The following is a 21,640-nucleotide window of genomic DNA, read 5'->3' as shown; positions in this document are numbered from 1 at the left end:
ACGATCCTCCGCCCCTCGTGCCAGTCGAGTTTAGCACTATCGATGTTATTTGCCTCTCCGTCCTCGATGTCCAACGCCAACTCGGTACTTAACCCGCCACCAATCTTCGTTTCGTTTATGTCTTTGGGAATGCCATCATATTTCATTTTGAAAAGGTTTACGACTGACATGTTTTCCAGATGAATTTACTTTGTTGTTTTAATAATAAGATTGGTTCGAGTTTGCAGACTAACGGAAAATCAACCAACTTCTCCCTTACATTCTTACTATATCAATTAAAGATGATACTTTTAATGAAATAGAAATTCAAATTGACGGTCAGCGGTCAGTGTTTTCGACGTCACGACAGTCGTCACTTGTTTGTAAACATAACGGTCATTCGGTTGCGAGTTCAACTCCAAGCATGGTTGGGGCCACTTATCACAGTGGGGAGTTTTGACTGGTGGCAGCGATAGTATAGAGAGCCCCACGAACGGACTATCGCTTTGAGCAGCTTGAGACAGGGCGCGTCAAGGGAGGTTATTCGTCACGGTAAACTTCGTGCAACGGCGTGAACTGAGGTGCGCATGAACCATTGTATCCAACGTCTTATCTACACTTACTTGCGTTACAACATATCAGGGCGATGGCCGCCTCAAATAGCGATGAAGGCTTCGATAGCATACTATTGGCCTTGAAATGGAGAGGGGTATATCAGATTTATCAACTAATTCCACTGGTCCTAAATATGTTACCTGCTGCCTTCGCAGTTTCCTGTATCATATTCACAGGTGAGTCAGTAAATAATACCTGTACATGAGAATACACACACCCTTGTCCAAACAAAGTGTCAAAGTTCTCGAGTATATGTTGTTCACTCAGATCATACTAGAGACAAATGTGCTTAACCCGGACACTAACCACTGGGAAACCCCAGCCATCCGTTTTTCTTGAGTAACTAAAATTATGTATTTACTAAATTGTATTTACTAATGAGGAAACTTATAAACTTCGAATGGTGACTTGTCATAATAAATAAAGTTTGTATTGTCTTTCTTTTCAAATGCAAAGCATGTAGCATTGTAATGTTTTAGTGAACTTCGCGTGAGTAGAATGCACTGTGCTTATATATAGCCTGCAACCTCGGGGTATCGCGGTACTTGTCATGTACACTAAACGGAACAAAATGCACTCACTAACCTTTATGATTATTCCTGTTCTCTATATCAGATGTCATTTATTTTATCTAACATATGTTACTGGTAAAAGTTCATTCTTCCCCACCCTAAAGGCGGGGAAGTATACGGGAAACGTTAATTTTGAAGCATGTATGTCGAAATGTTGCTTTATTTGAAATTACAAGCCCCGCATTTAAGGAACAAAACATACAAATCATGTGCGTGGAATGTTGATGCTATTCTTTTCCAGCAATACGAGATACTTCAAAATCGTCTTTATGTAGTTAATTGATGCATCTGACCTTTTCTGGTCATTAGCTGACATTATTAAACCATTCATGTGTAATCATATGTCCTTTTTTCCTCAAGGACTAATTTTCTGATTTTCACGGTGTATACAAAAGAAGAACTGTACTCCGGAGATCGTAAATAACAGCATAATATAAACTATGTTTTGAATATGCTTATTCATGAACAACGACGACATCTCAATTCAAATGTAATACGGCTGAATTCCACATTCTACATACCACACTTTTGATTGCTTGGATGCTCATATTCACTGGAAATATTTGGAATAGTTATATTCAGTCTCCCGTGTTTTTATTAATAAGTGCACCGCACATAGCCACATGTGAAACGATTGGTAGCTAAGTCAAGGCAGCATCGGAGTAGTGTGTCGGCGAATTTGCATCAAGGCTGTAGTATTTCTCAACCGTTTAATGGAATTCAATGTACAGCCGTAGCTCTGGTCGCTATCATATATTTTGTGTCCCATGGCTCAAATCTATTTGCGTTTGTACCGTGTTCCCCTGACCTCGATAATCTGTTGGATGAAGGCACAGCTCTCTACAGTCACATAGTTTACACCGAAGGCTACGAGGGGTATTTAGGTCATAATCAGTTTTATGGCCCCGTCAGGTGCTCCAGATATTGAAGCAGGGAAAACAAATTTCATAGAATCATTTCAACAAGCAATATTGATATCCCAGTCACTTTTGGTAACTTTGAATGATGTCTCTATTGCGATATTTACGGATTTTGATTCGTATGCATTATTTGACTCTCATCAGCGGAATGGTTTGGGTCCGACTGATCCGAATGGACAAGCAGTTTAACTTCTGTTTAGTAGTATGGATGAATTGTTATGTTACATCTTAACAGTATATCAGGTGACTATGCTTGTCGTAAGAGGCGACACACGGGATCGGGTGGCCATGCTTTGGTTGATGCATGGCATCGATCCCAATTGCGTGGATCGATACTCATGATTTTAATCACTGTATTGTCTGGTCCAGACTCGATTATTTACTGAACGCCGTCATATAGCTGGAATATTGCTAAGTGCGGCGTTAAACGACAAACCAATCAATCATCATCATATGAACTCAAACCAGTAATTGTTACAAGTAAACCACATTCCACAACAGTTACTGACGCTGGATAAAAAATAGTACATAGAAAAAGACCAAGTAACTCAACTCATCATGATCACAATTACTATACTTTGAAAGAAAGAAATACACAAAAGAAACTGACCAAAAAACGTAAAACAAGAGACGAGGAATCTCCGTTATTGATTAGTCCCGGTATTGAAATGTTATCCAACTACGTGATAATATTTTGAGTATGTGCATCTGTGGTTGTGACAAAAGACCCTATCTAGTATGACTTTTTTGCCATATGGAGCCCTTAGTATTTTCATTTACATTATTATAACCAAATGCCAAGTGTAAAAAGAATGTGATCTATTATTTTAGTATGTATATCTGCCAACGTTGTTGGAAGTTTTGATACTATTTCAACATGTTTACATTTGTGCCAGAAATTGCTTCCGTTTCCTTCGATCTACTTTTTAAATAAACCCATGCTTGCCGTAAGAGGCGACGAACAGGATTGGGTAGTCAGGCTCGCCGATTTTGTCGATGCATAACATCATATTCCAATTGCGTAGTTCGAGGCTCTTGGTGTCAATCACTGGAGAATCCGGTCCAGACTCACGCCGTCATATGGTTAGAATACTGCTGAGTGCGGCGTTATACAAGAAACTATTTTTAAATAGTCCTACCTTATGCACATGTATCAACTGTATTGCCCAATACTCAAAATAAATAATATTTTTTTCCACAACAACGTTGTGGTATTTGTGGTTAATATTATTATGCTCCTTCGTGCCTTTCAGTAACATCATAATTATGCGTTTGTGAGGCATCACATATGGCGGGGAACTTTTATGCTCTACGTCAATGTTTTCTTGTTTACTTTAGTAGCTCCGAGTAAAAGCCGGGCCTCGCGCTCAGTTTGACAAGGGAGAGAACTCCATGGTATCGCGGTACAAGTAAAAGTTGTGTATGGAGGTCCGAATTGGACAAAAAGAGGACATACTTCTACCGACCACTTAGTATGATCATGCCAAACATCAGTGATTTGTCCAGACATGTGCAAAGACAGTACAAGTAAAATTGTAAATGCGTTATCAGTAATAGGTATTCAATGCATATTTACCGAAAAGTAAGAGAAAAATATTTTAAAAATCAACAACAAAATATCAGAAATGATACTCTAAGATTGTTTGTTTTTTAAAATGGATGACAATAATTTGTCACAAAATGGAAAAATGTTAACAGTCAACAATAAATATATAAAAAGCACTCCTAGTATGCCCAAAGTATGTATTTATCTTTTGGCTTCTAGTGAAGAACGTGTCTCTAAGTTTGGCATCATTGCCCTTAGATTCTGGGCACAGAGCGGGGGAAAATGTGCGGACTACATAACTTCCGTTACCCTATTAGTCGCCATGAATATGCAGATGATCTAGTTCAGGTCGATAGAGAAAGTTTACTTGGGGAACGGCGGGTTATATCTTTGGCCATTGATAGATGGAGGTAAGGCAATATTTTAAAAAAGATGTCAGAAGTAAGCATCAACACGTTTAATACTCCTTACTTACAGCAAACGGAACATTCCGAGGAAACTGAAATCGTTTACGAAGTGAGCACTTCCTGGCTACTGATTTGCATTAAAAGACAGCCGCTAAGAGGCGTGTCCCGCGTGAACTACCGGAAATCACAAATGCCGCGATACGATGAATGCTGCCGTACCACGGGGTCCGAGTATACATACATTACCTAACAACATACTCTATATAATTCGGGGACCGCCTCCGTGGTCTAGTGGTAGAGCGTCCGTCCGGAGAGCGGAAGGTCCGGGGTTCGATCCTCGACCGCGTCATACCAAAAGACGTTCAAAGATGGTACTTGTTGTTAAAATGTCTGGCGCTCGGCATTAAGGGGCTAAAACATGGACTGGTCGGCTCGGAGTCAGTATACTGTGTCTGAGTGGGGTATTCATGTTAAACTGCGGCATGTATCTCAGTGAGCTAGCACTATAAATCGGCATCAGTCCGGACTAGTACAAGCAGCCACACAAACACACACACGTACATGCACGTCGCTATATAAGAGCAATAATCTTGGACGCGACGTTAAACCCCATTTCACCTCACCTATATAATTCGTGATTTTGCATTATTATGATACCTAAGGAAATGGGGAATGTTGTCAGTTTTGAGTCACTGTAATCACAATATGGTTGACATTAGAATCACAATGCATGGTTGCACTTAAAACAAGAAAACAACCTTATCACTATCCCCGCCTGGGACACATTAGAATTTTGAACTTTTTGAATTCTCGAACTCTGTCTTGATAAGTATCATGGTAGCGCAGTCAGGATACAGTGACGCGGCTGACAATATGTCCTGTGGCAGCTGATGCTGATGACGTCAGTCATGGTAGCGCAGTCAGGATACAGTGACGCGGCTGACAATATGTCCTGTGGCAGCTGATGCTGATGACATCAGTCATGGTAGCGCAGTCGTCAGGATACAGTGACGCGGCTGACAATATGTCCTGTGGCAGCTGATGCTGATGACGTCAGCCATGGTAGCGCAGTCGTCAGGATACAGTGAATGCATAGAGAGTCCAGCAATCAACGGTAACATGCCCCAATCATAGTATGTTTGTTTGTTGTTTAACGCCGTACTCCGCTATATGACGGTGGTCGGTAAATATTAGAGTCTGGACCAGACAATCCAGTGATTGACATCATGAGCATCGAAACACGCATTTGGGATACGATGACATGCATCAACCAAGTCAGGGAGCCTAGCCACCCGACCCCGTCAGTCGCCCCTTACCACAAGCAGAGTCGCTTTTTACGACAAGCATGGATTGCTGAATACCTATTCTAACCCGGATGTTCATGGGTCAATTGCGCCATGGGTGATATGTCGACGTAACTGCACATCTGGTGAACATGTCATGTCTATGGCGCCACGGATCTCCAAATGATGCAATACTTTTAACACAAAATGGGTAAAAGTCAGCGAAGACATACAAATCTTGTATCATTTTGCTATTAGCTTCAGTTTTGTTGAAAATGGGATAAGTGGCAACACTAAGATGTGATACACATATCACGCTATACCATGTTTATTCACAAACACTGAATACATTTTGTTCCCGTTTCCAACAGTTGTAATAAAAACTGTGGGTAAGAATCGGCGAAGACACGAGACCTCAATGCAGTCTCACCTCACAACGCATGTTACTACCTTCATTCGCGAAGAACTTAAACATTCAAATAAGTCAGCATTTTTTTTAATGATATCATAAAACATGAATACATTTCATGAAAACTACAAAATATAGCTAAATGTGTATTTCCTCTTTAAAGCTAACGTCACAGTCTTCATACGGTTATGAAGGTGAAAACTCGCGTTCAGAACCTCATCCCGACACTCGGAAGAATGTGGTACAAAACGATTACAATTCTCTAAATCCAGCATCCATGAATAAATTCGAAAAAGAGAAAACACATTAAGCAACATGAAAAGCTACCCGGCACTCACGCTCAGTCATCCACATCCTGCAGCTGCGTGTTGTAAGGAGCGGGAACTTTACGGCGCACAGAGTTCACTTGCTGACAAAGATTATATACTGAGTCAAATTAAAAACTTCACATTTTTAAAAGTAATCCCATATATGATATACAACGGACAAATGTTTTAGAGAAGGTAATTTTTAACCATTAATGTCCAAAGAAGGATTTTAATTAACGGTGGTTATCATAATTTGTTCCAAGCACCTACGGTATTCGGTAATAACATCAACAGTTTAAATCATAAGTCCCTTGCACGAGAACCTGATGGCAAACAAATTCTGTAGCGTGTATGGCCACCATGTGCGTTGACAACTGCCACACAACGCCTCCGCATGGACCTTGTGATGCTTGTGAACACATGATTGGGAAGACGACGCCATTGTTGCTGCAAAAAGGTGCCAGGATCTTGCAAATTCTGTGGTTGGTTCTGGAGAGTGCGCAGACTCTGCCAAGAGTATTTCAGACGTGTTCGATGGGATTGAGGTCGGGAGACTGCTAGTCCATGACGTTGACTCCCGCATTCTGAAGGAAATTCCTTGTCAAAATTGCTGTGTGGGGTCTGGCATTGTCGTTTTGGAAGATCAAACTGGGTCCATGTGCTGTCATAAGAGCAGAAGTTCTGGTGCCAGTACCTGGTCGCGGTAAGCAGCAGCGTTGAGGTTGCCACGGATGACAAGAAGCCTGGAACGTGCATTGCCACAGAAAGCACCCCACACCATGACACTTCTGCCTCGAAATCTGTCAACTTCCTGTACACAACACTGGGCGTAACGTTCATGACGGCGCCTCCACACCCTCGCCCTACTATCCACAAATCGAAGATTAAATTCCTCTGAGTCCATCGTAAGTGTCGCTGTGCCCACAATTGACGTTGACGTCTGTGTAATTGAGTCAGAATCGGCCCGCAGTATGGCCGTCGTGCTTGAAGGTGAGCAGTTCTCAGACGGTTTCGAACAGTTTGCGCACTCAGTCTACCCCTAAAGAGTTCATTTCTGGTTGATGTAGCCGTCAAAAATCGGTTACGGGGGTGACGTAAGACAATCTGACGATCCTCTGCATGTGACGTCTCACGTGGTCGACATGGCCGAGGGCGATCAGCGGTGGTACCCGTTTGCTGTAGACGCGTCTGTTAATCATAAACAGTCCGTCGACTACAACCCATCGTCCTTGCGACTTCAGCTACGGACGTTCCCGTCTGAAACATGCCGATGCCACGTTCACATTGCACATTTGACAGGCGTGGCATGACAAATGGCCGTAAAGACTTTTATTTTTTTTTGTGTTTTTATTTTTTTTGTTAATGACTGCTAACAAGTATGGCTGAAAACACGTGCGGTATTATGGCCACGTGACCAGTTGCACGTGAAAAAACACTTTTACCACTTTAGTGCTGTGCACATGGTTTTGATAGATTCACTTGGACAAAAACGGGTGTTATCTGAAGACAATACGTGGCCATTACTGTTTAAATACACAATAAGGGCAATGATCAACTGGTCAAAATGTTAAAATTTTAGGATAGTGAAGTTTTTAATTTGGTTCAGTATATATCTGGGAGTTCACTTAAATATTGATCAATCGTGTTTTCTGGCTCGGAATTATTCATGTTTCGTGTGTACATGATCAGTAAGTTTTAATACATTTCAAACCTGTTCAAAACTAGCGTATATTCCACAATACTAGATGAAAGAATGTAATTAAGACTTATAAGAAACAACTTTAAGCTCATCTGAACAATGAATGTCACCCTCAATTCCCAGACTGGGTGATAAACTGGCATACAAATATAATAATGAGAGTTTATCTGGGATTTCAACGCACTAACAACACATGTGATCGACCCGATCCTGATCAAGCAATCCCAGGTCACTGGCTTGGTCGGATCGGGTCTGTCACGTACGACTGCCAGAACATGTTGTTGTGAGGACAATATCATGTTTTTCGTAAGGGGTCTGTACGGGTACTATATGGTTCTTGGGTCCTTGTTAGGAAAAAAGGTCATAAAAAGTCCGTCGACTACAACCCATCGTCCTTGCGACTTCAGCTACGGACGTTCCCGTCTGCAACATGCTGATGGCACGTTCACGTTGCACATTTGAAAGGCGTGGCATGACAAATGGCCGTAAAGACTTTTGTCTTTTGTTAATGACTGCTAACAAGTATGGCTGAAAACACGTGCGGTATTATGGCCACGTGACCAGTTGCACGTGAAAAAACACTTTTGCCACTATAGTGCTGTGCTCATGATTTGGATCGATTCACCTGCATAAAAACGGGTGTTATCTGAAGACAATACGTGGCCATTACTGTTTAAATACACAATAAGGGCCCACAATGATAACTGGTCAAAATGTTAAGATTTTAGGATTGTGAAGCATCAATTTGGTTCAGTATATTTAGGCATCAACTGTTTCTTGGCTATAGCGTATATGTTAAGGATGTTTAAGTTACAGATATAAAGGTCCTACAAACCTTCCCACCTTTGAGAAAAATGTCCCGAGAAACATCTTTTATGCAACCAAATGATATTAACGTGTTTGTTTTTTATACATTCCGTATGCAGGATCTTATGTCCCATTCCGGTGTAAAGAACTTAACCATACATCAGTTGAAGAAGGTCTTCCAGTAGGGGAAGATGACGCGGGGTTAAACATCACATACCATGAATGTGTCATCACCATCACAACCAACATGTCGGACCATTTGGAAAGCAAGAGACTGGACTGCATTGAGGGCTATGAATATGAAGCGGCAAGAGAATTGTCCCTTGTGTCCGAGGTAAAAGCATAAAAGAAGAAAGTTTCATTTTTTTCTTTTGCAGATGACGTTGTACTGTTTTCGGATACAGTTGTCTTTGAATAGATTAATTATTTGCGAAAAATGGAAATTGAGGATAAATATGTCCTATACTCTACGCAAAACAGTAGGGGATATTCGAAAATAAATAACAGATGGTTACAGAAATAACAAGATGTATCGGGTGATGGTAGTGGATAAGGAAAAGGAAGTACTAGGTGCAACATGACAATCAACAGAACAACGGTGTGTTTTGCAAACAACCAAGAAAGACAGCGAGGGTGTGTAAAAAGGAATGTTTGAGATGACTTGATCCAAGGCTTGCCTCGGGATGATGCAATGGGTCATGTCCCCACTATTCATCAAACATTCGTTTATATGGCGGGGCATGGTCCGATTTAATCTCCCAGTGACAATTTGAGGGAGTCTCGTCCATTCCTCTTGCCGCACCTTGGTCCAGTTCGGTTAACGTAGTTGGTGGCCTTTGACGTTGACGTCTCCCGCTGATGTCCCAGACGTGCTTTATGGGGGAAAGGTCAGGACTCGTGGCTGGCCATTGCATTCTGGTCATGTTTTGCTGCTGGATGAAGTCAGTTATGATACCTGCATGGTTGACACGACTTATTGCCTTGAAAGACAAAATGTAGAGCACTATGACGAACAAGAGGCACAACAAGTATGTTGTGCTGTCTAGTGACCCTTCCTTGGACAATATGAAGTGGCGTGCTGGCAGTCATGGTGATCCGCCCCATATCATTACAGGCCCAAACCCAAATTTCTCATGTTGCCTTACGTTGACGTTCGTAGAACGTTCGTTTGAACGCCCCCAGACACGATCTGAAAACATTCCCCTCTTGCTACGCTCTAAATAACGTTGGCTTCTGGTTGGAATATGTCGATTTGTTAACGCTGGCACAACACGAGGTCACCGAATATGCAAATTAGGTGCAATCAGACGATTTCTTATTTCTGACCGTTCCTAACATTTATATGTCATGATCCCCGGCTGTTCTGTGAGAGTATCTTTCAGAGAGGGTTTAGGTAATCAAAATATGAAATGCAATAAGATTTAGATTTCAACTAAATACACACTGGATTTAATGCATGAATTTTAATATTAGTTGTTGCATTTGAAATACTGTCACATTAAACTGCATGGTACATTACTGAATAATCGTATAACTATAGAAGAATACTGTGCAACAATATGCGAGCGCAAAGGTGTTCAGTCTGTCAACATTCTTATTAATTCTGTAACCACAAAACTCATGCATGTTTACTCGCATCAAATTTCTCATATTGTACTTTGTAATGGTTATCATGATATTAATTTGAATATAGCATCGTGATATTATCATTGGTGTTGTCTATTCCACAGTGGGACCTTGTTTGTGAAAAGGAAAGTCTTGGTGATCTACTCGAAACCTTCTATATGATTGGTCTGGGTATAGGATCAGTCGTTTTCCCAGTCATAGCTGATACGTATGGGCGCAAGTACTCCATGGTTATGGCTGGGATCTTATCCATCGTAGTTGGCACTGTCATGCCATTTGTTCCACAATACGCTGCTTTCGCTGTCCTGGAGGTTCTACAGGGAGCAGCGCTGATGGTAATATTTATGTAGGCACCAAGCATGCCAGCTACCATCTATCAACAAGCTCATGCCCTATAAGACCAACAACCAATCGCATTTAGTCCCCCAATAGTCATCACTTTCTCAAGATACCCACAGTCCTTTTCTCGTCCAATCAAAACCCAGGTGTCATCCGCCTGAAACAGCTCCATTCCTCACCAGCCCCACGAATCATCTTTCAAGAGAAAACCTAACATACTCAGCGGCCTCACTCGCCCATGAGGCTGACATCCCCCATTAACTAATTCATACACATCTTCACTTGCCTAACTTACCCAGAGTCCTTTCTCGGCGAACCTGACACATTCACAGGGTTCTCTCGCCTGACACAATTTCATTCCATACACAACTATAACATCCATAACCGTTCGGTCGCCCCAAACACACTCATACTCACTCACCCAATACACACAACCCCTAACTCGCCCAAAACACCCACATTCTCACTCGCCCAATACACACAACCCCTAACTCGCCCAAAATAACAACATGTTTAATCTCCCAATACACCCACATTCTCACTCGCCCAATACACCCGCATTCTCACTCGCCCAATACAGACACTTCTTAATTCGCCCAAAATATCATCATATTCAATCTCCCAATACACCCATATTCTCACTCGCCCAATACATTAAAATCTTAACTCGCCCATTAGACCCACATCCCAGCTCCCAAATACATCCACAACTTCAGTCGCTTAATACAACCACACCATCACTCACTCGCATACTCGCATATACACCACATCCTAACTCGCCCAAAACACTCTCATACTCTCTCGCCCCAAAGACACTCATACTAACTCGCCCAAAACACACACATACTCAATCGCCGAAATGCCCACAACTTTACAACAGTATATACAAATCTTAACGCGCCCAACAGACCCACATCCTCATTCGCTCAATACAACCACATCCTGACTTGCCCAGCTCCATAACCTGTCACCACAATCAAATTATACCCAATATGGTGCCATACCAATATATACATATCGCACATACGCTCTTGATTATCAAGGTGGGCAAAACTTTAAGACCTCGCCATATGACGGGTGTAACATGCATACATAAATATCTGTATCCTTTGTATGTTTGTTGTTTAACGCCGCGCTCAGCAATATTCCAGCTATATGACGCCGGTCTGTAAATAATCGAGTCTTGACCAGACAATCCAGTGATTTATATCATGTGCATCGATCCACGCAATTGGGATACGATGACATGCATCAACCAAGTCAGCCAGCCTGACCACCCGATCCCGTTAATCGCATCTTACGACGGGCATAGTCGCTTTTTACGACAAGCATGGGTTGCTGAAGATCTATTCTACCCCGGATCTTCACGGGGCATATCTGCATCTAATGTTTCTTATGAGAAAAAACGAAATTGTAAGATGCAAATTATTTCGCACGGGCTTTATTGCAGGGTTGTGAAATAGCCGCGTCATCTCTCTGTCTGGAGCTTGTCCCAACAAAAATGAGATCGACCATCTCTCTTATGTTCCATATGGCCTGGTCAGTTTCAATAGTGATCTATGCTGCATTTGCCTACCTCGCGAGGAACATGAGCTGGAGGATGCACCAGTTAGTTGTGGGCCTCACATCGTCTTACTTTATATTTTTACCCTGGTAAGTATATCTTACCGTGATCTGTTCATCTTCCCGAGAGACCGCCTCCGTGGTCTAGTGGTAGAGCGTCCGCCCGGAGAGTGGAAGGTCCGGGGTTCGATCCCTCGCCGCCCCATACCAAACGATGTTAAAAGTTGGTACCTGGCGCTCGGCATTGAGGGCATAAAACAAGGACTGGTCGCCTCGGAGTTAGAATACTGTGTCTGAGAGGAGCATTCATGTTAAACTGCGGCATGCTCAGTGGGCTGGCACTATAAAATCGGCATTAGTCCAGACTGGTACAAGCAGCCACACACATGTACATGCAAGTCGCTATATAAATGCATCTTCCTGAGGCAAGGCTTTCCACCTATGCCGAACTAGAATCGAATTGCTTGGCTCGATTGTAATAAAATGGATTTTACCTCGCGAAGTGCATCAAATTACCTGAGCACCCTTGATTAAAAAGACAATAAGATTTAGAAATAATATGTCGACGCCGAGTTGACGGTCAACATGCTCTGCAAATCCTGCAATCGAACGAATTAGGCACGGTGGTTGCTATGTTGCTGATGAACCGAATGTCGATTTCGTTACGGGATTTTAAAAAACTATGCATAGACTCGTTAGTCCAGCCAAAATCTAACTCCATAATTCCATCTTAATTCGGCAAGAGTGGAAACTGGACTTTTAAAGTCAGTTAACTCCCTTGCTTCGGGAAGATGTATTTTGTAGCATTTGTATTTCTATTCTATTTGATAATTAACCAACAAGAAGCACATTTGCCAAATATACACTTCAGGTAGGGTTATTCGTTTGTTTCCGGAAGGAAAGTTGAATACATATTGATGGATTTTTATATCAAGTTTGGTGGTGAGTGGGGTGGATTTAACGCCGCTTTGAACAGTATTCAAGTTATACCATGGCGTGTCGGCTTAATTTGTGAAGAAAGCCCGAAGTGATGCAAGTCTCAGACGTTTATCACTCAGATGAAACCTACGGGTATTGTGCTAACAAAACAAGAAACATAATCGGAGTGAACCGGGATTCGAACTCACGATCATAGGTTCCTAGCGTGATCAAGAAATAAAATCCAAATAGATTGTAATAAAGTGCTGAGGCCTAGATCTTGCGTTGGATTCATTTCTTAATTTATTCTTTGTGAACGGGCTTTCCTCTCATGTTAAGTAAATACGTTGTGAAATCACTGCAATTCAAAGCGGCGTTAAGCCCAACTCACTCACTCATTACTTTATATGTTTGCTGCAGGATATTGGACGAAAGCTACAGGTGGCTAGCAGCAAACAAGAAATACCACATCATAGAGCGCAACTTGAAGAAGGCTTGTCGTGTGAACCATGTTGATGAAAATGTTATCATGGCTCTCTTCAAAGAGAAGGTGGTGTCGCCAAATGAGGAACATCACTCTCTCCTTGATACGCACTCCAACCGTGGCCTTGACAAGGGTGAAAACAACAGAAACGTTCATGGTGAAGGAACAGAGGAGAAGCCACTTTTGCAGATCTTCAAAGATAGAGAGATACTCAAGCTGTCCGCAGTCACGTGGTTTATGTGGTAGGTTATTCATCAGCTTTTCCTCTTCCGGAGTGAAGCAGATCTAGCGGGACCTATATTTATTTTTCTGGCAAATAAAAGCGACAAAAAAAACCATTAAAATCTTAAGAAATCTCTGCTAAAAGCTGAGAACAACATACGATTCCGACTCTACCATGTGTTCATGAAGTGTTAAGCGTATCCTTCCCCACCGGCACATCCGTACAAACACATTCCTAACACCAACGCCTGGAGATGAAACGGTTTGTTTTGGATGCATATGACATTTGAACATATTCTATTCAATTTAATTTGTGTACATTGTTGTAGTATACGTGAAGGAGCCTGTAATATGTGTAAAGAGCAATCGGGTACCAGTGTCCATTAATTGTGTTTTCTAATCCATCACACCATGTGGATTTCATCAAAGAGATGACGTCTACCACTGGTTTCCCTTCGCATTAAAGGCTGGTCCATCGTGACATAACAGAAATACTGTTAAAAAAGTAATGCGGAAGGAAAGCCGTAGGTGATGCAGGTATCAGTCATGTAACACTTCGGTAAAAACCCTTGAACATTGATATGGTGCTGGCGATCCTAGAAAAGTAATCGGGGCGAACCGGGATTCGAACCACAATCATACGTTTCTGGCGTGTCCAAGGGACGCAACTCCCACAGCGAATTGCGGCGCTGCGAGTCGTGAATGGATCAGAAGGTAAGGCTGGGTGACTTGGTTGAATGCAGGTCTCCGAACCTTAACTGCGTGGATCGTTGATAAGAATCACTATAACATGCAGACGGACTTCATGTATCTGGAATGATGTTGAGAGCGGCGTTATACAACAAACAAACAAACAAAATAGCCGGTTTGCATGTGTTTCCGTGCATATCATTTTTTTGTTTTGTGTTTAGGTTAACCAACAGCCTCACCTACTATGGACTGTATCTCAACTCTACAGAGTTCCACAGTGACAAATACATCGGCTTTGGTTTGAACTGTATCACGGATGTTTTGAGCGTTATCACATTTTGGCTCACAGTTGACCGGTAATGATATACGTGATCTCAATTAGATAGAATACAACGGATATATGACCATATAACTCTCATTGGGGGTATACACTCTTCACAAAAAAGAGACGCACAGGTAGTTTTTTATTAAATATATTGTACCTAATAAAGTCGATATATTTAATTTAATATCATAGATACAAATATGAAATATTGGAGCTCGATAGTCACATGTTGTCTTTGTACAAAGGCATTGGAAAATGTTCATTGTCATGTCACATAAGGCCACAAGGTGGCGCTGAACTCATTATCTCGTGTGACCGCCCCGGGCTGCAATCACGACTCTGCATCTCCTCGGCACTGACTGGACAAGTGTACGAATTCTGTCCTGCGGAATTCTGCTCCATTCCGCTTGTAGCGCGTTGGCCAGTTGTGGGGGTGTCTGCGGCGTGTTCTGACGTTGACGTCCACGTCGATCGAGTTCATCCCAGAGGTGTTCGATTGGGTTGAGATCTGGAGATCTCGACGGAGAGGGCAAGGCATTGATGTTGGCATTGTGAAGTAAGTCTACCGTGACACGAGCTGTGTGCGGTGGAGCGTTGTGCTGGAACTCCCTTTGGCAGTCAATGACTGGAAGAAGGTGAGGTTGAAGAATTTTATTCATGTAGCGATTTGCTGTCAAATTTCCCTGAACCACTACCACAATCGTGGTTTAGAATATGGTTTCCACACAATGACACTTCAGCCACCGAATTTGTCGAATTCACGTACCCAATGTGGGGCGAAACGCTCATTTCGACGACGATGAGCTCGTTGTCTTCCATCTCCCTAGTGAAGAAGAAATCGTGATTCATCGCTAAACCACACTCGTCCTCCAGTTTCTCAAATTCCAAGGGTGTAAGGAATGACACCAACGCAAGCGTCGCTGTCAATGGATCTGTTGCAAAATAGGGACGATATTTGGTCTTCTTGGTCGGATTCCAGCCTCGCGAAGATGGTTCCTGAAAGTCTGGTCCGATATCCTCCCCAAACCAGGGATGCGTCCTGCAGTCTCCGTAGCTGTGGCATTGCGATGACCTAGGGGAACAGCCGAATAGCGATCCGGTGCACGGGTGGTAACTCTTGGTCGGCCGGTTCTCGGACGGTCTGCAGTGGAATTGAACTGTGTGTATCGGTTCCAAAGGCGGCAAATGGTGCTGCGGTGGACGTTGAAGTGGCGTGCAACAAGAGACTGCGATTCCCCCCTTTGGGTACGTCCTAAGGAGATGTTCCGATCGGCAGTGCTGAGTCTCGGCATTTTCGAACTTGAAAAATGTTGACAATTGAATGACAAATTATTGGCTTATGCTTGCATTTTTATAGCCACTACCACGAGTTACGAATGCACTAGCTTGCACGTGCATTTTGCTTTTCTGGTTTCCTCCATGACATTTTTGAACAAGTGTGAAACAATGCCGTTTAAGACATCGCAAATCGACAATGGCTGCGTTTAGACGCACAATTGTCGAATATCAGGCCACCAACATTTTCCAATAATATATATCAAATTTATATACTAGATACTTTGTACAATCAGATTCAATGAACTGCATACTACATGTGCGTTTCTTTTTTTAAGAGTGTATATCTGTGTACGGTGAATTTATGGGCTTTTGCTCCACAGATTTGGAAGAAAACGTACCTGCCAGGTCTTTCATCTGATAGCAGGCGTATCACTGATAGTCTCGGTGCTATTTGACAACTTCAAAGGTAACGCATTACAATTTTGCAATTCATGCTTTCTGTCAATGGTTGGTCTCTTCCAGACTCGATCATTTACTGCTGCTCTGATATAGTTGGAATATTGCTGACTGTGGGTACGAAAGCCTAATGGTGTCACTTTGGTACCATAATAAAAAAGTTCAATCGACATTTTCTCTTTGTTCAATTATTTTCTCGAAATTTCGATTTTTTTCTCGTTAACATCGAAAACGAATTTCTCGTTATTTAGAGGTTATTTTCGTTCCTTTGATTATTTTCTCGCTACTTCGATTATTTTCTCGTTATTTTGGGTTTTTCGGGTTTTTTCTTGTTATTTAAATTACTTTCCCGAAATATCGTGGCTTTTTAAAACAATCGAAGTAACGAGAAAATAATTGAAACAACGAGGTTTTTTATATAACGAGAAAATAATCGAAATAACCAGAAAATAATCAAAGTAACGAGAAAATAATCGAATTGTCTACCTCCTCCTCTCACTCCACTACCCGCCTCCCCTCACTCTACTACCGCCTCCCCTCATTCTACTACCTCCTCCACTCACTCTAGTACCGCATCTCTCACTCTACTACCCCCTCCCCTCACTCTACCACCGCCTCTCTCACTCCACTACCGCCTCCCCTCTCTCTAGTACCTCCTGCCCTCTACTACCTCCTGCCCTCACTCAACTACCCCCTCCCCTCACTCTACCACCGCCTCTCTCACTCAACTACCCCCTCCCCTCACTTTACTACCGCCTCCCCTCACTCTAGTACCGCCTCCCCTCACTCTACTACCCCCTCCCCTCACTCTACCACCGCCTCTCTCACTCCACTATCGCCTCCCCTCTCTCCACTACCCCCTCCCCTCACTCTACCACCGCCTCTCTCTCTCTACTACCTCCTGCCCTCACTCTACTACCCCCTCCCCTCACAGTACCACTGCCTCACTCACTCCACTACCGCCTCCCCTCTCTCTACTACCCCCTCCCCTCTACCCCCTCCCCTCACAGTACCACCGCCTCTCTCACTCCACTACCGCCTCCCCTCTCTCTACTACCCCCTCCCCTCTACTACCTCCTGCCCTCACTCAACTACCCCCTCCACTAACAGTACCACCGCCTCCTCTCAGTGTACTACTGCAGCCATTGTATCAGTATTATTGGTATTCAGCGAGGCGGTATAGCGAGTGAACATTATAGTACAATGATTGAAGGTTGTAAATATGATTTTACCATAGTATATAGGAACTTGTGGCACCTCACACCCACTCACTCTATACATGATTCATATATCGTCTTTAACTGATATTTCAGACACAGTTCCTTCCTTCAGTGCAGCGGTTACAGCCTTTGTCTTCATAGGAAAATATGCAATATCGACGTCATTTTCAGTTGTGTGGCTGTATACACCTGAAATATTTCCAACAAACATCCGGTAAGATATTACGATTTTTTAATCCATGATATGGGCATAATGAATTTGATGATAGTATTAAAGTCTCTAAATACGTATGACCACTGTGTGACATGAGTGACATGTGTCGATGTGGAAACAAATATTACATTGAAAGTGATTGGTATTGTATTTCTCTTGTCATCTATTTGAAAGTTTGCTGGCTGGCATCATAAGTGTCCAAAGAAAATCACGATGTTGTCGCATGAAACGGCTTCAAGAACTGCTACAGGAAATTACAGGAACTTTATTGTTACAATTTTATTCAAACTATTACCCAAATGAAGTCAGTTGACTACTATAGATTTCTAGACAATTCACCTGCAGTAACGTCCATTAACTAGTACCCCACTCCGGGGAAATAAACATTTACTTACTTTTTCTATTTAATGTGAACCCCGTGGACTTTATGGTCGACTAAGGGGATCGGGTGGTCAGGCTGGTGTACTTTCCTGATTGCATGACATCGTACTCCAATCGCGTGGATCGATCTTCGTGATATCAATCACTTCATTGTCTGGTCCAGACTCGATTACAGACCACAGTAACATGGCTGTAAGATTGACAAACTGAACCGGACATAAAATGTTCACACAAAATCCACATGCACGTTGTGTCCAAATTTCAAACTACAGTATTTCCCGGGAGTTTCCACATTCTCTTGTTTCAATCTTAATTCACGTCTGGAACTTTTTACGTAAATAATTTTGATATTACAGGGAAGGAGTGGTGTTGATGTGAATCTACAAATATAACTGAAACGGTGACGAGTACTGGCTTAAATGCTTAAAGAAACCGAACCATGACAACGAGACAAAGGTGGTTACATTTAAGTTTACTTACGTGCGTCTTAAAAAAGCATACATATGGTTGCACTATACTTGTCATATTAATTCACGATTTCAGATGTTTATTGCATTTGAGGCCATAGGACCCATATTCCAAACAATTACAACAATCTCGCTTGTCAGAGGTTACAAGTCACCCGAAAGCTGGAATACTCATGATAGCTATAAAGCAAAAGTATAATTTGATTTTCTATCCTCATGTTAATGGCGCTATGTTTTCAGAAATGTTGGGCTTGGCCTGGCATCAATGTCTGCTAAGCTTGGTGGACTCTTTGCTCCATTTTCACGAACGTTGGTAAGTTTACTGTACGTGAGTGAGTGAATATTATTTTACGTCGCTAGATTGCAGGTGGCCCGGTGACTTCATCTAACTTTAACAGCATAAAAAATATTAGAATATTCTATTTTTATAGCAATTTCATGGCCATGCCTTGTTCATGTGGGCATTGTGGTATTTTCCTTTGTATCTGCGTGTTGTGTTTGTTTAAAAAAAAAGTCGTACTACCACATCCTCAGTTTTATACATAGTTAAACCTATGCGGTTCCTTAACACCTCCCCTGTTATCTGCGCATGTGTTTATCATCGGTAATCCGGACCATACTAAGTAAAATAATCTACGTTTAAGACTCATGGATGCGAAACAATATCCCTTTGTCTCTATCTAATCACGATTTTTCCCATATAAGGGGTTTCCAAATTACAATGATGATTCTTATATGACAGTACCGCTACCTGCCGTGGGCGCCTGGCACTGTGTTCGGCACATTCTGTATCGTGGTGGCTCTCATCGTTCGCTTCCTACCGGAGACCAACAACCAGGAGCTGCCGCAGACCATCCATGAGATGAAGCAGTGGATCAGGCAACAAAGTGAAACTCCACGGGAAAACAGCATACCCGAAGAGTAGAGCACAAATCTGTATTTTCAGACACGAAAGAAAGAAAAAGTGAAATAAATATCAGGAACTGAATATTTACCTTTCTGATGTTTTGTTTCAGTCTATAACATCCACATACAGCGACACGAACACATCCCCAAAGTTTGACTTTCTTCACCCCTGCCACCTGGGAACATATATTCTCTGTGAATAAACTTCCGTACAACTCGTTGGTAACTCTGCCTGGACAATGGGAGGTCGGAGGTTTTAATTACATCTACTACTTGCGAGTGCAAAGATTCTTCTGCTTACAATTAAAGAGAAACACTTAAGAAATATGTTCGTTTTGCAACACAGTGGGGAAGGGTATGGGGTCGGTTAAATGTTTCGGCCTAAACACCAACAGCATTATTAATAAATACTACTGAACATTTTTGATAAGCAAATGTAAACGCGCATGTCGTTATAGCGTGTAGTAAACAGGATTGTATGTAGAATTGTAAACGCGTATGTCCTTATGGCGTGTAGTTAACAGGATTGTATGTGGAATTGTAAACGCGAATGTCCTTATAGTGTGTAGTAAAGTGATTGTATGTAGAATTGTAAATTCGTATGTCCTTATAGTGTGTAGTAAAGTGATTGTATGTAGAATTGTAAACGCGAATGTCCTTATGGCGTGTAGTAAACAGGATTGTATGTAGAATTGTAAACGCGCGTGTCCTTATGGCGTGTAGTAAACAGGATTGTATGTAGAATTGTAAACGCATATGTCCTTATAGCGTGTAGTAAACAGGATTGTATGTAGAATTGTAAACGCATATGTCCTTATGGCATGTAGTAAACAGGATTGTATGTGGAATTGTAAACGCGTATATCCTTATGGCGTGTAGTAAACAGGATTGTATGTAGAATTGTAAACGCGCGTGTCCTTATAGCGTGTAGTAAACAGGATTGTGTGTAGAATTGTAAACGCGAATGTCCTTATAGCGTGTAGTAAACAGGATTGTGTGTAGAGTTGTAAACGCGAATGTCCTTATGGCGTGTAGTAAACAGGATTGTATGTAGAATTGTAAACGCGTATGTCCTTATAGCGTGTAGTAAAGTGGATTGTATGTAGAATTGTAAACGCGAATGTCCTTATGGCGTGTAGTAAACAGGATTGTATGTAGAATTGTAAACGCGTATGTCCTTATAGCGTGTAGTAAAGTGGATTGTATGTAGAATTGTAAACGCATATGTCCTTATGGCGTGTAGTAAACAGGATTGTATGTAGAATTGTAAACGCATATGTCCTTATAGCGTGTAGTTAACAGGATTGTGTGTAGAGTTGTAAACGCGAATGTCCTTATAGTGTGTAGTAAAGTGATTGTATGTAGAGTTGTAAACGCGGATGTCCTTATAGCGTATATTGAAGTGCTTGTATGTAGAATTGTAAACGCGAATGTCCTTATAGCGTGTAGTAAAGTGATTGTATGTAGAATTGTAAACGCGAATGTCCTTATGGCGTGTAGTAAACAGGATTGTATGTAGAATTGTAAACGCGCGTGTCCTTATGGCGTGTAGTAAACAGGATTGTATGTAGAATTGTAAACGCATATGTCCTTATAGCGTGTAGTAAACAGGATTGTATGTAGAATTGTAAACGCGAATGTCCTTATAGCGTGTAGTAAACAGGATTGTGTGTAGAATTGTAAACGCGAATGTCCTTATAGCGTGTAGTAAACAGGATTGTGTGTAGAGTTGTAAACGCGAATGTCCTTATAGTGTGTAGTAAAGTGATTGTATGTAGAGTTGTAAACGCGGATGTCCTTATAGTGTGTAGTAAAGTGATTGTATGTAGAGTTGTAAACGCGGATGTCCTTATAGTGTGTAGTAAAGTGATTGTGTGTAGAGTTGTAAACGCGAATGTCCTTATAGTGTGTAGTAAAGTGATTGTATGTAGAGTTGTAAACGCGGATGTCCTTATAGCGTATATTGAAGTGCTTGTATGTAGAATTGTAAACGCGAATGTCCTTAT

The 21,640-nt window shown here is 41.9% G+C and overlaps 1 protein-coding gene across 1 annotated transcript; it reads left to right on the top strand.

Annotated features, from left to right (window-relative positions):
- Positions 1-727: 727 nt before the first annotated feature.
- On the top strand, positions 728-19,653 carry LOC139465846 (solute carrier family 22 member 6-like). Its single transcript, XM_071247795.1, has 10 exons — positions 728-770; positions 8,665-8,879; positions 10,276-10,506; positions 11,961-12,163; positions 13,412-13,717; positions 14,609-14,743; positions 16,371-16,456; positions 17,760-17,880; positions 18,969-19,041; positions 19,471-19,653. The coding sequence occupies exons 1-10, from the start codon at positions 728-730 to the stop codon at positions 19,651-19,653; spliced, it is 1,596 nt and encodes a 531-aa protein (XP_071103896.1).
- Positions 19,654-21,640: the final 1,987 nt, after the last annotated feature.

Source organism: Haliotis cracherodii, unplaced genomic scaffold, assembly GCF_022045235.1.
Source record: "Haliotis cracherodii isolate W230 unplaced genomic scaffold, xgHalCrac1.p SCAF_1, whole genome shotgun sequence".
NCBI lineage: Eukaryota > Metazoa > Mollusca > Gastropoda > Lepetellida > Haliotidae > Haliotis > Haliotis cracherodii.
This window is presented reverse-complemented; position numbering and strand designations above follow the sequence as displayed.

Coding starts and splice junctions, on each gene's coding strand:
- LOC139465846 (XM_071247795.1), top strand. CDS start 728: ATGTTACCTGCTGCCTTCGCAGTTTCCTGTATCATATTCACAG. Junction 8,880..10,275: donor AATTGTCCCTTGTGTCCGAG/GTAAAAGCATAA, acceptor TCTATTCCACAG/TGGGACCTTGTTTGTGAAAA. Junction 12,164..13,411: donor TACTTTATATTTTTACCCTG/GTAAGTATATCT, acceptor TGTTTGCTGCAG/GATATTGGACGAAAGCTACA.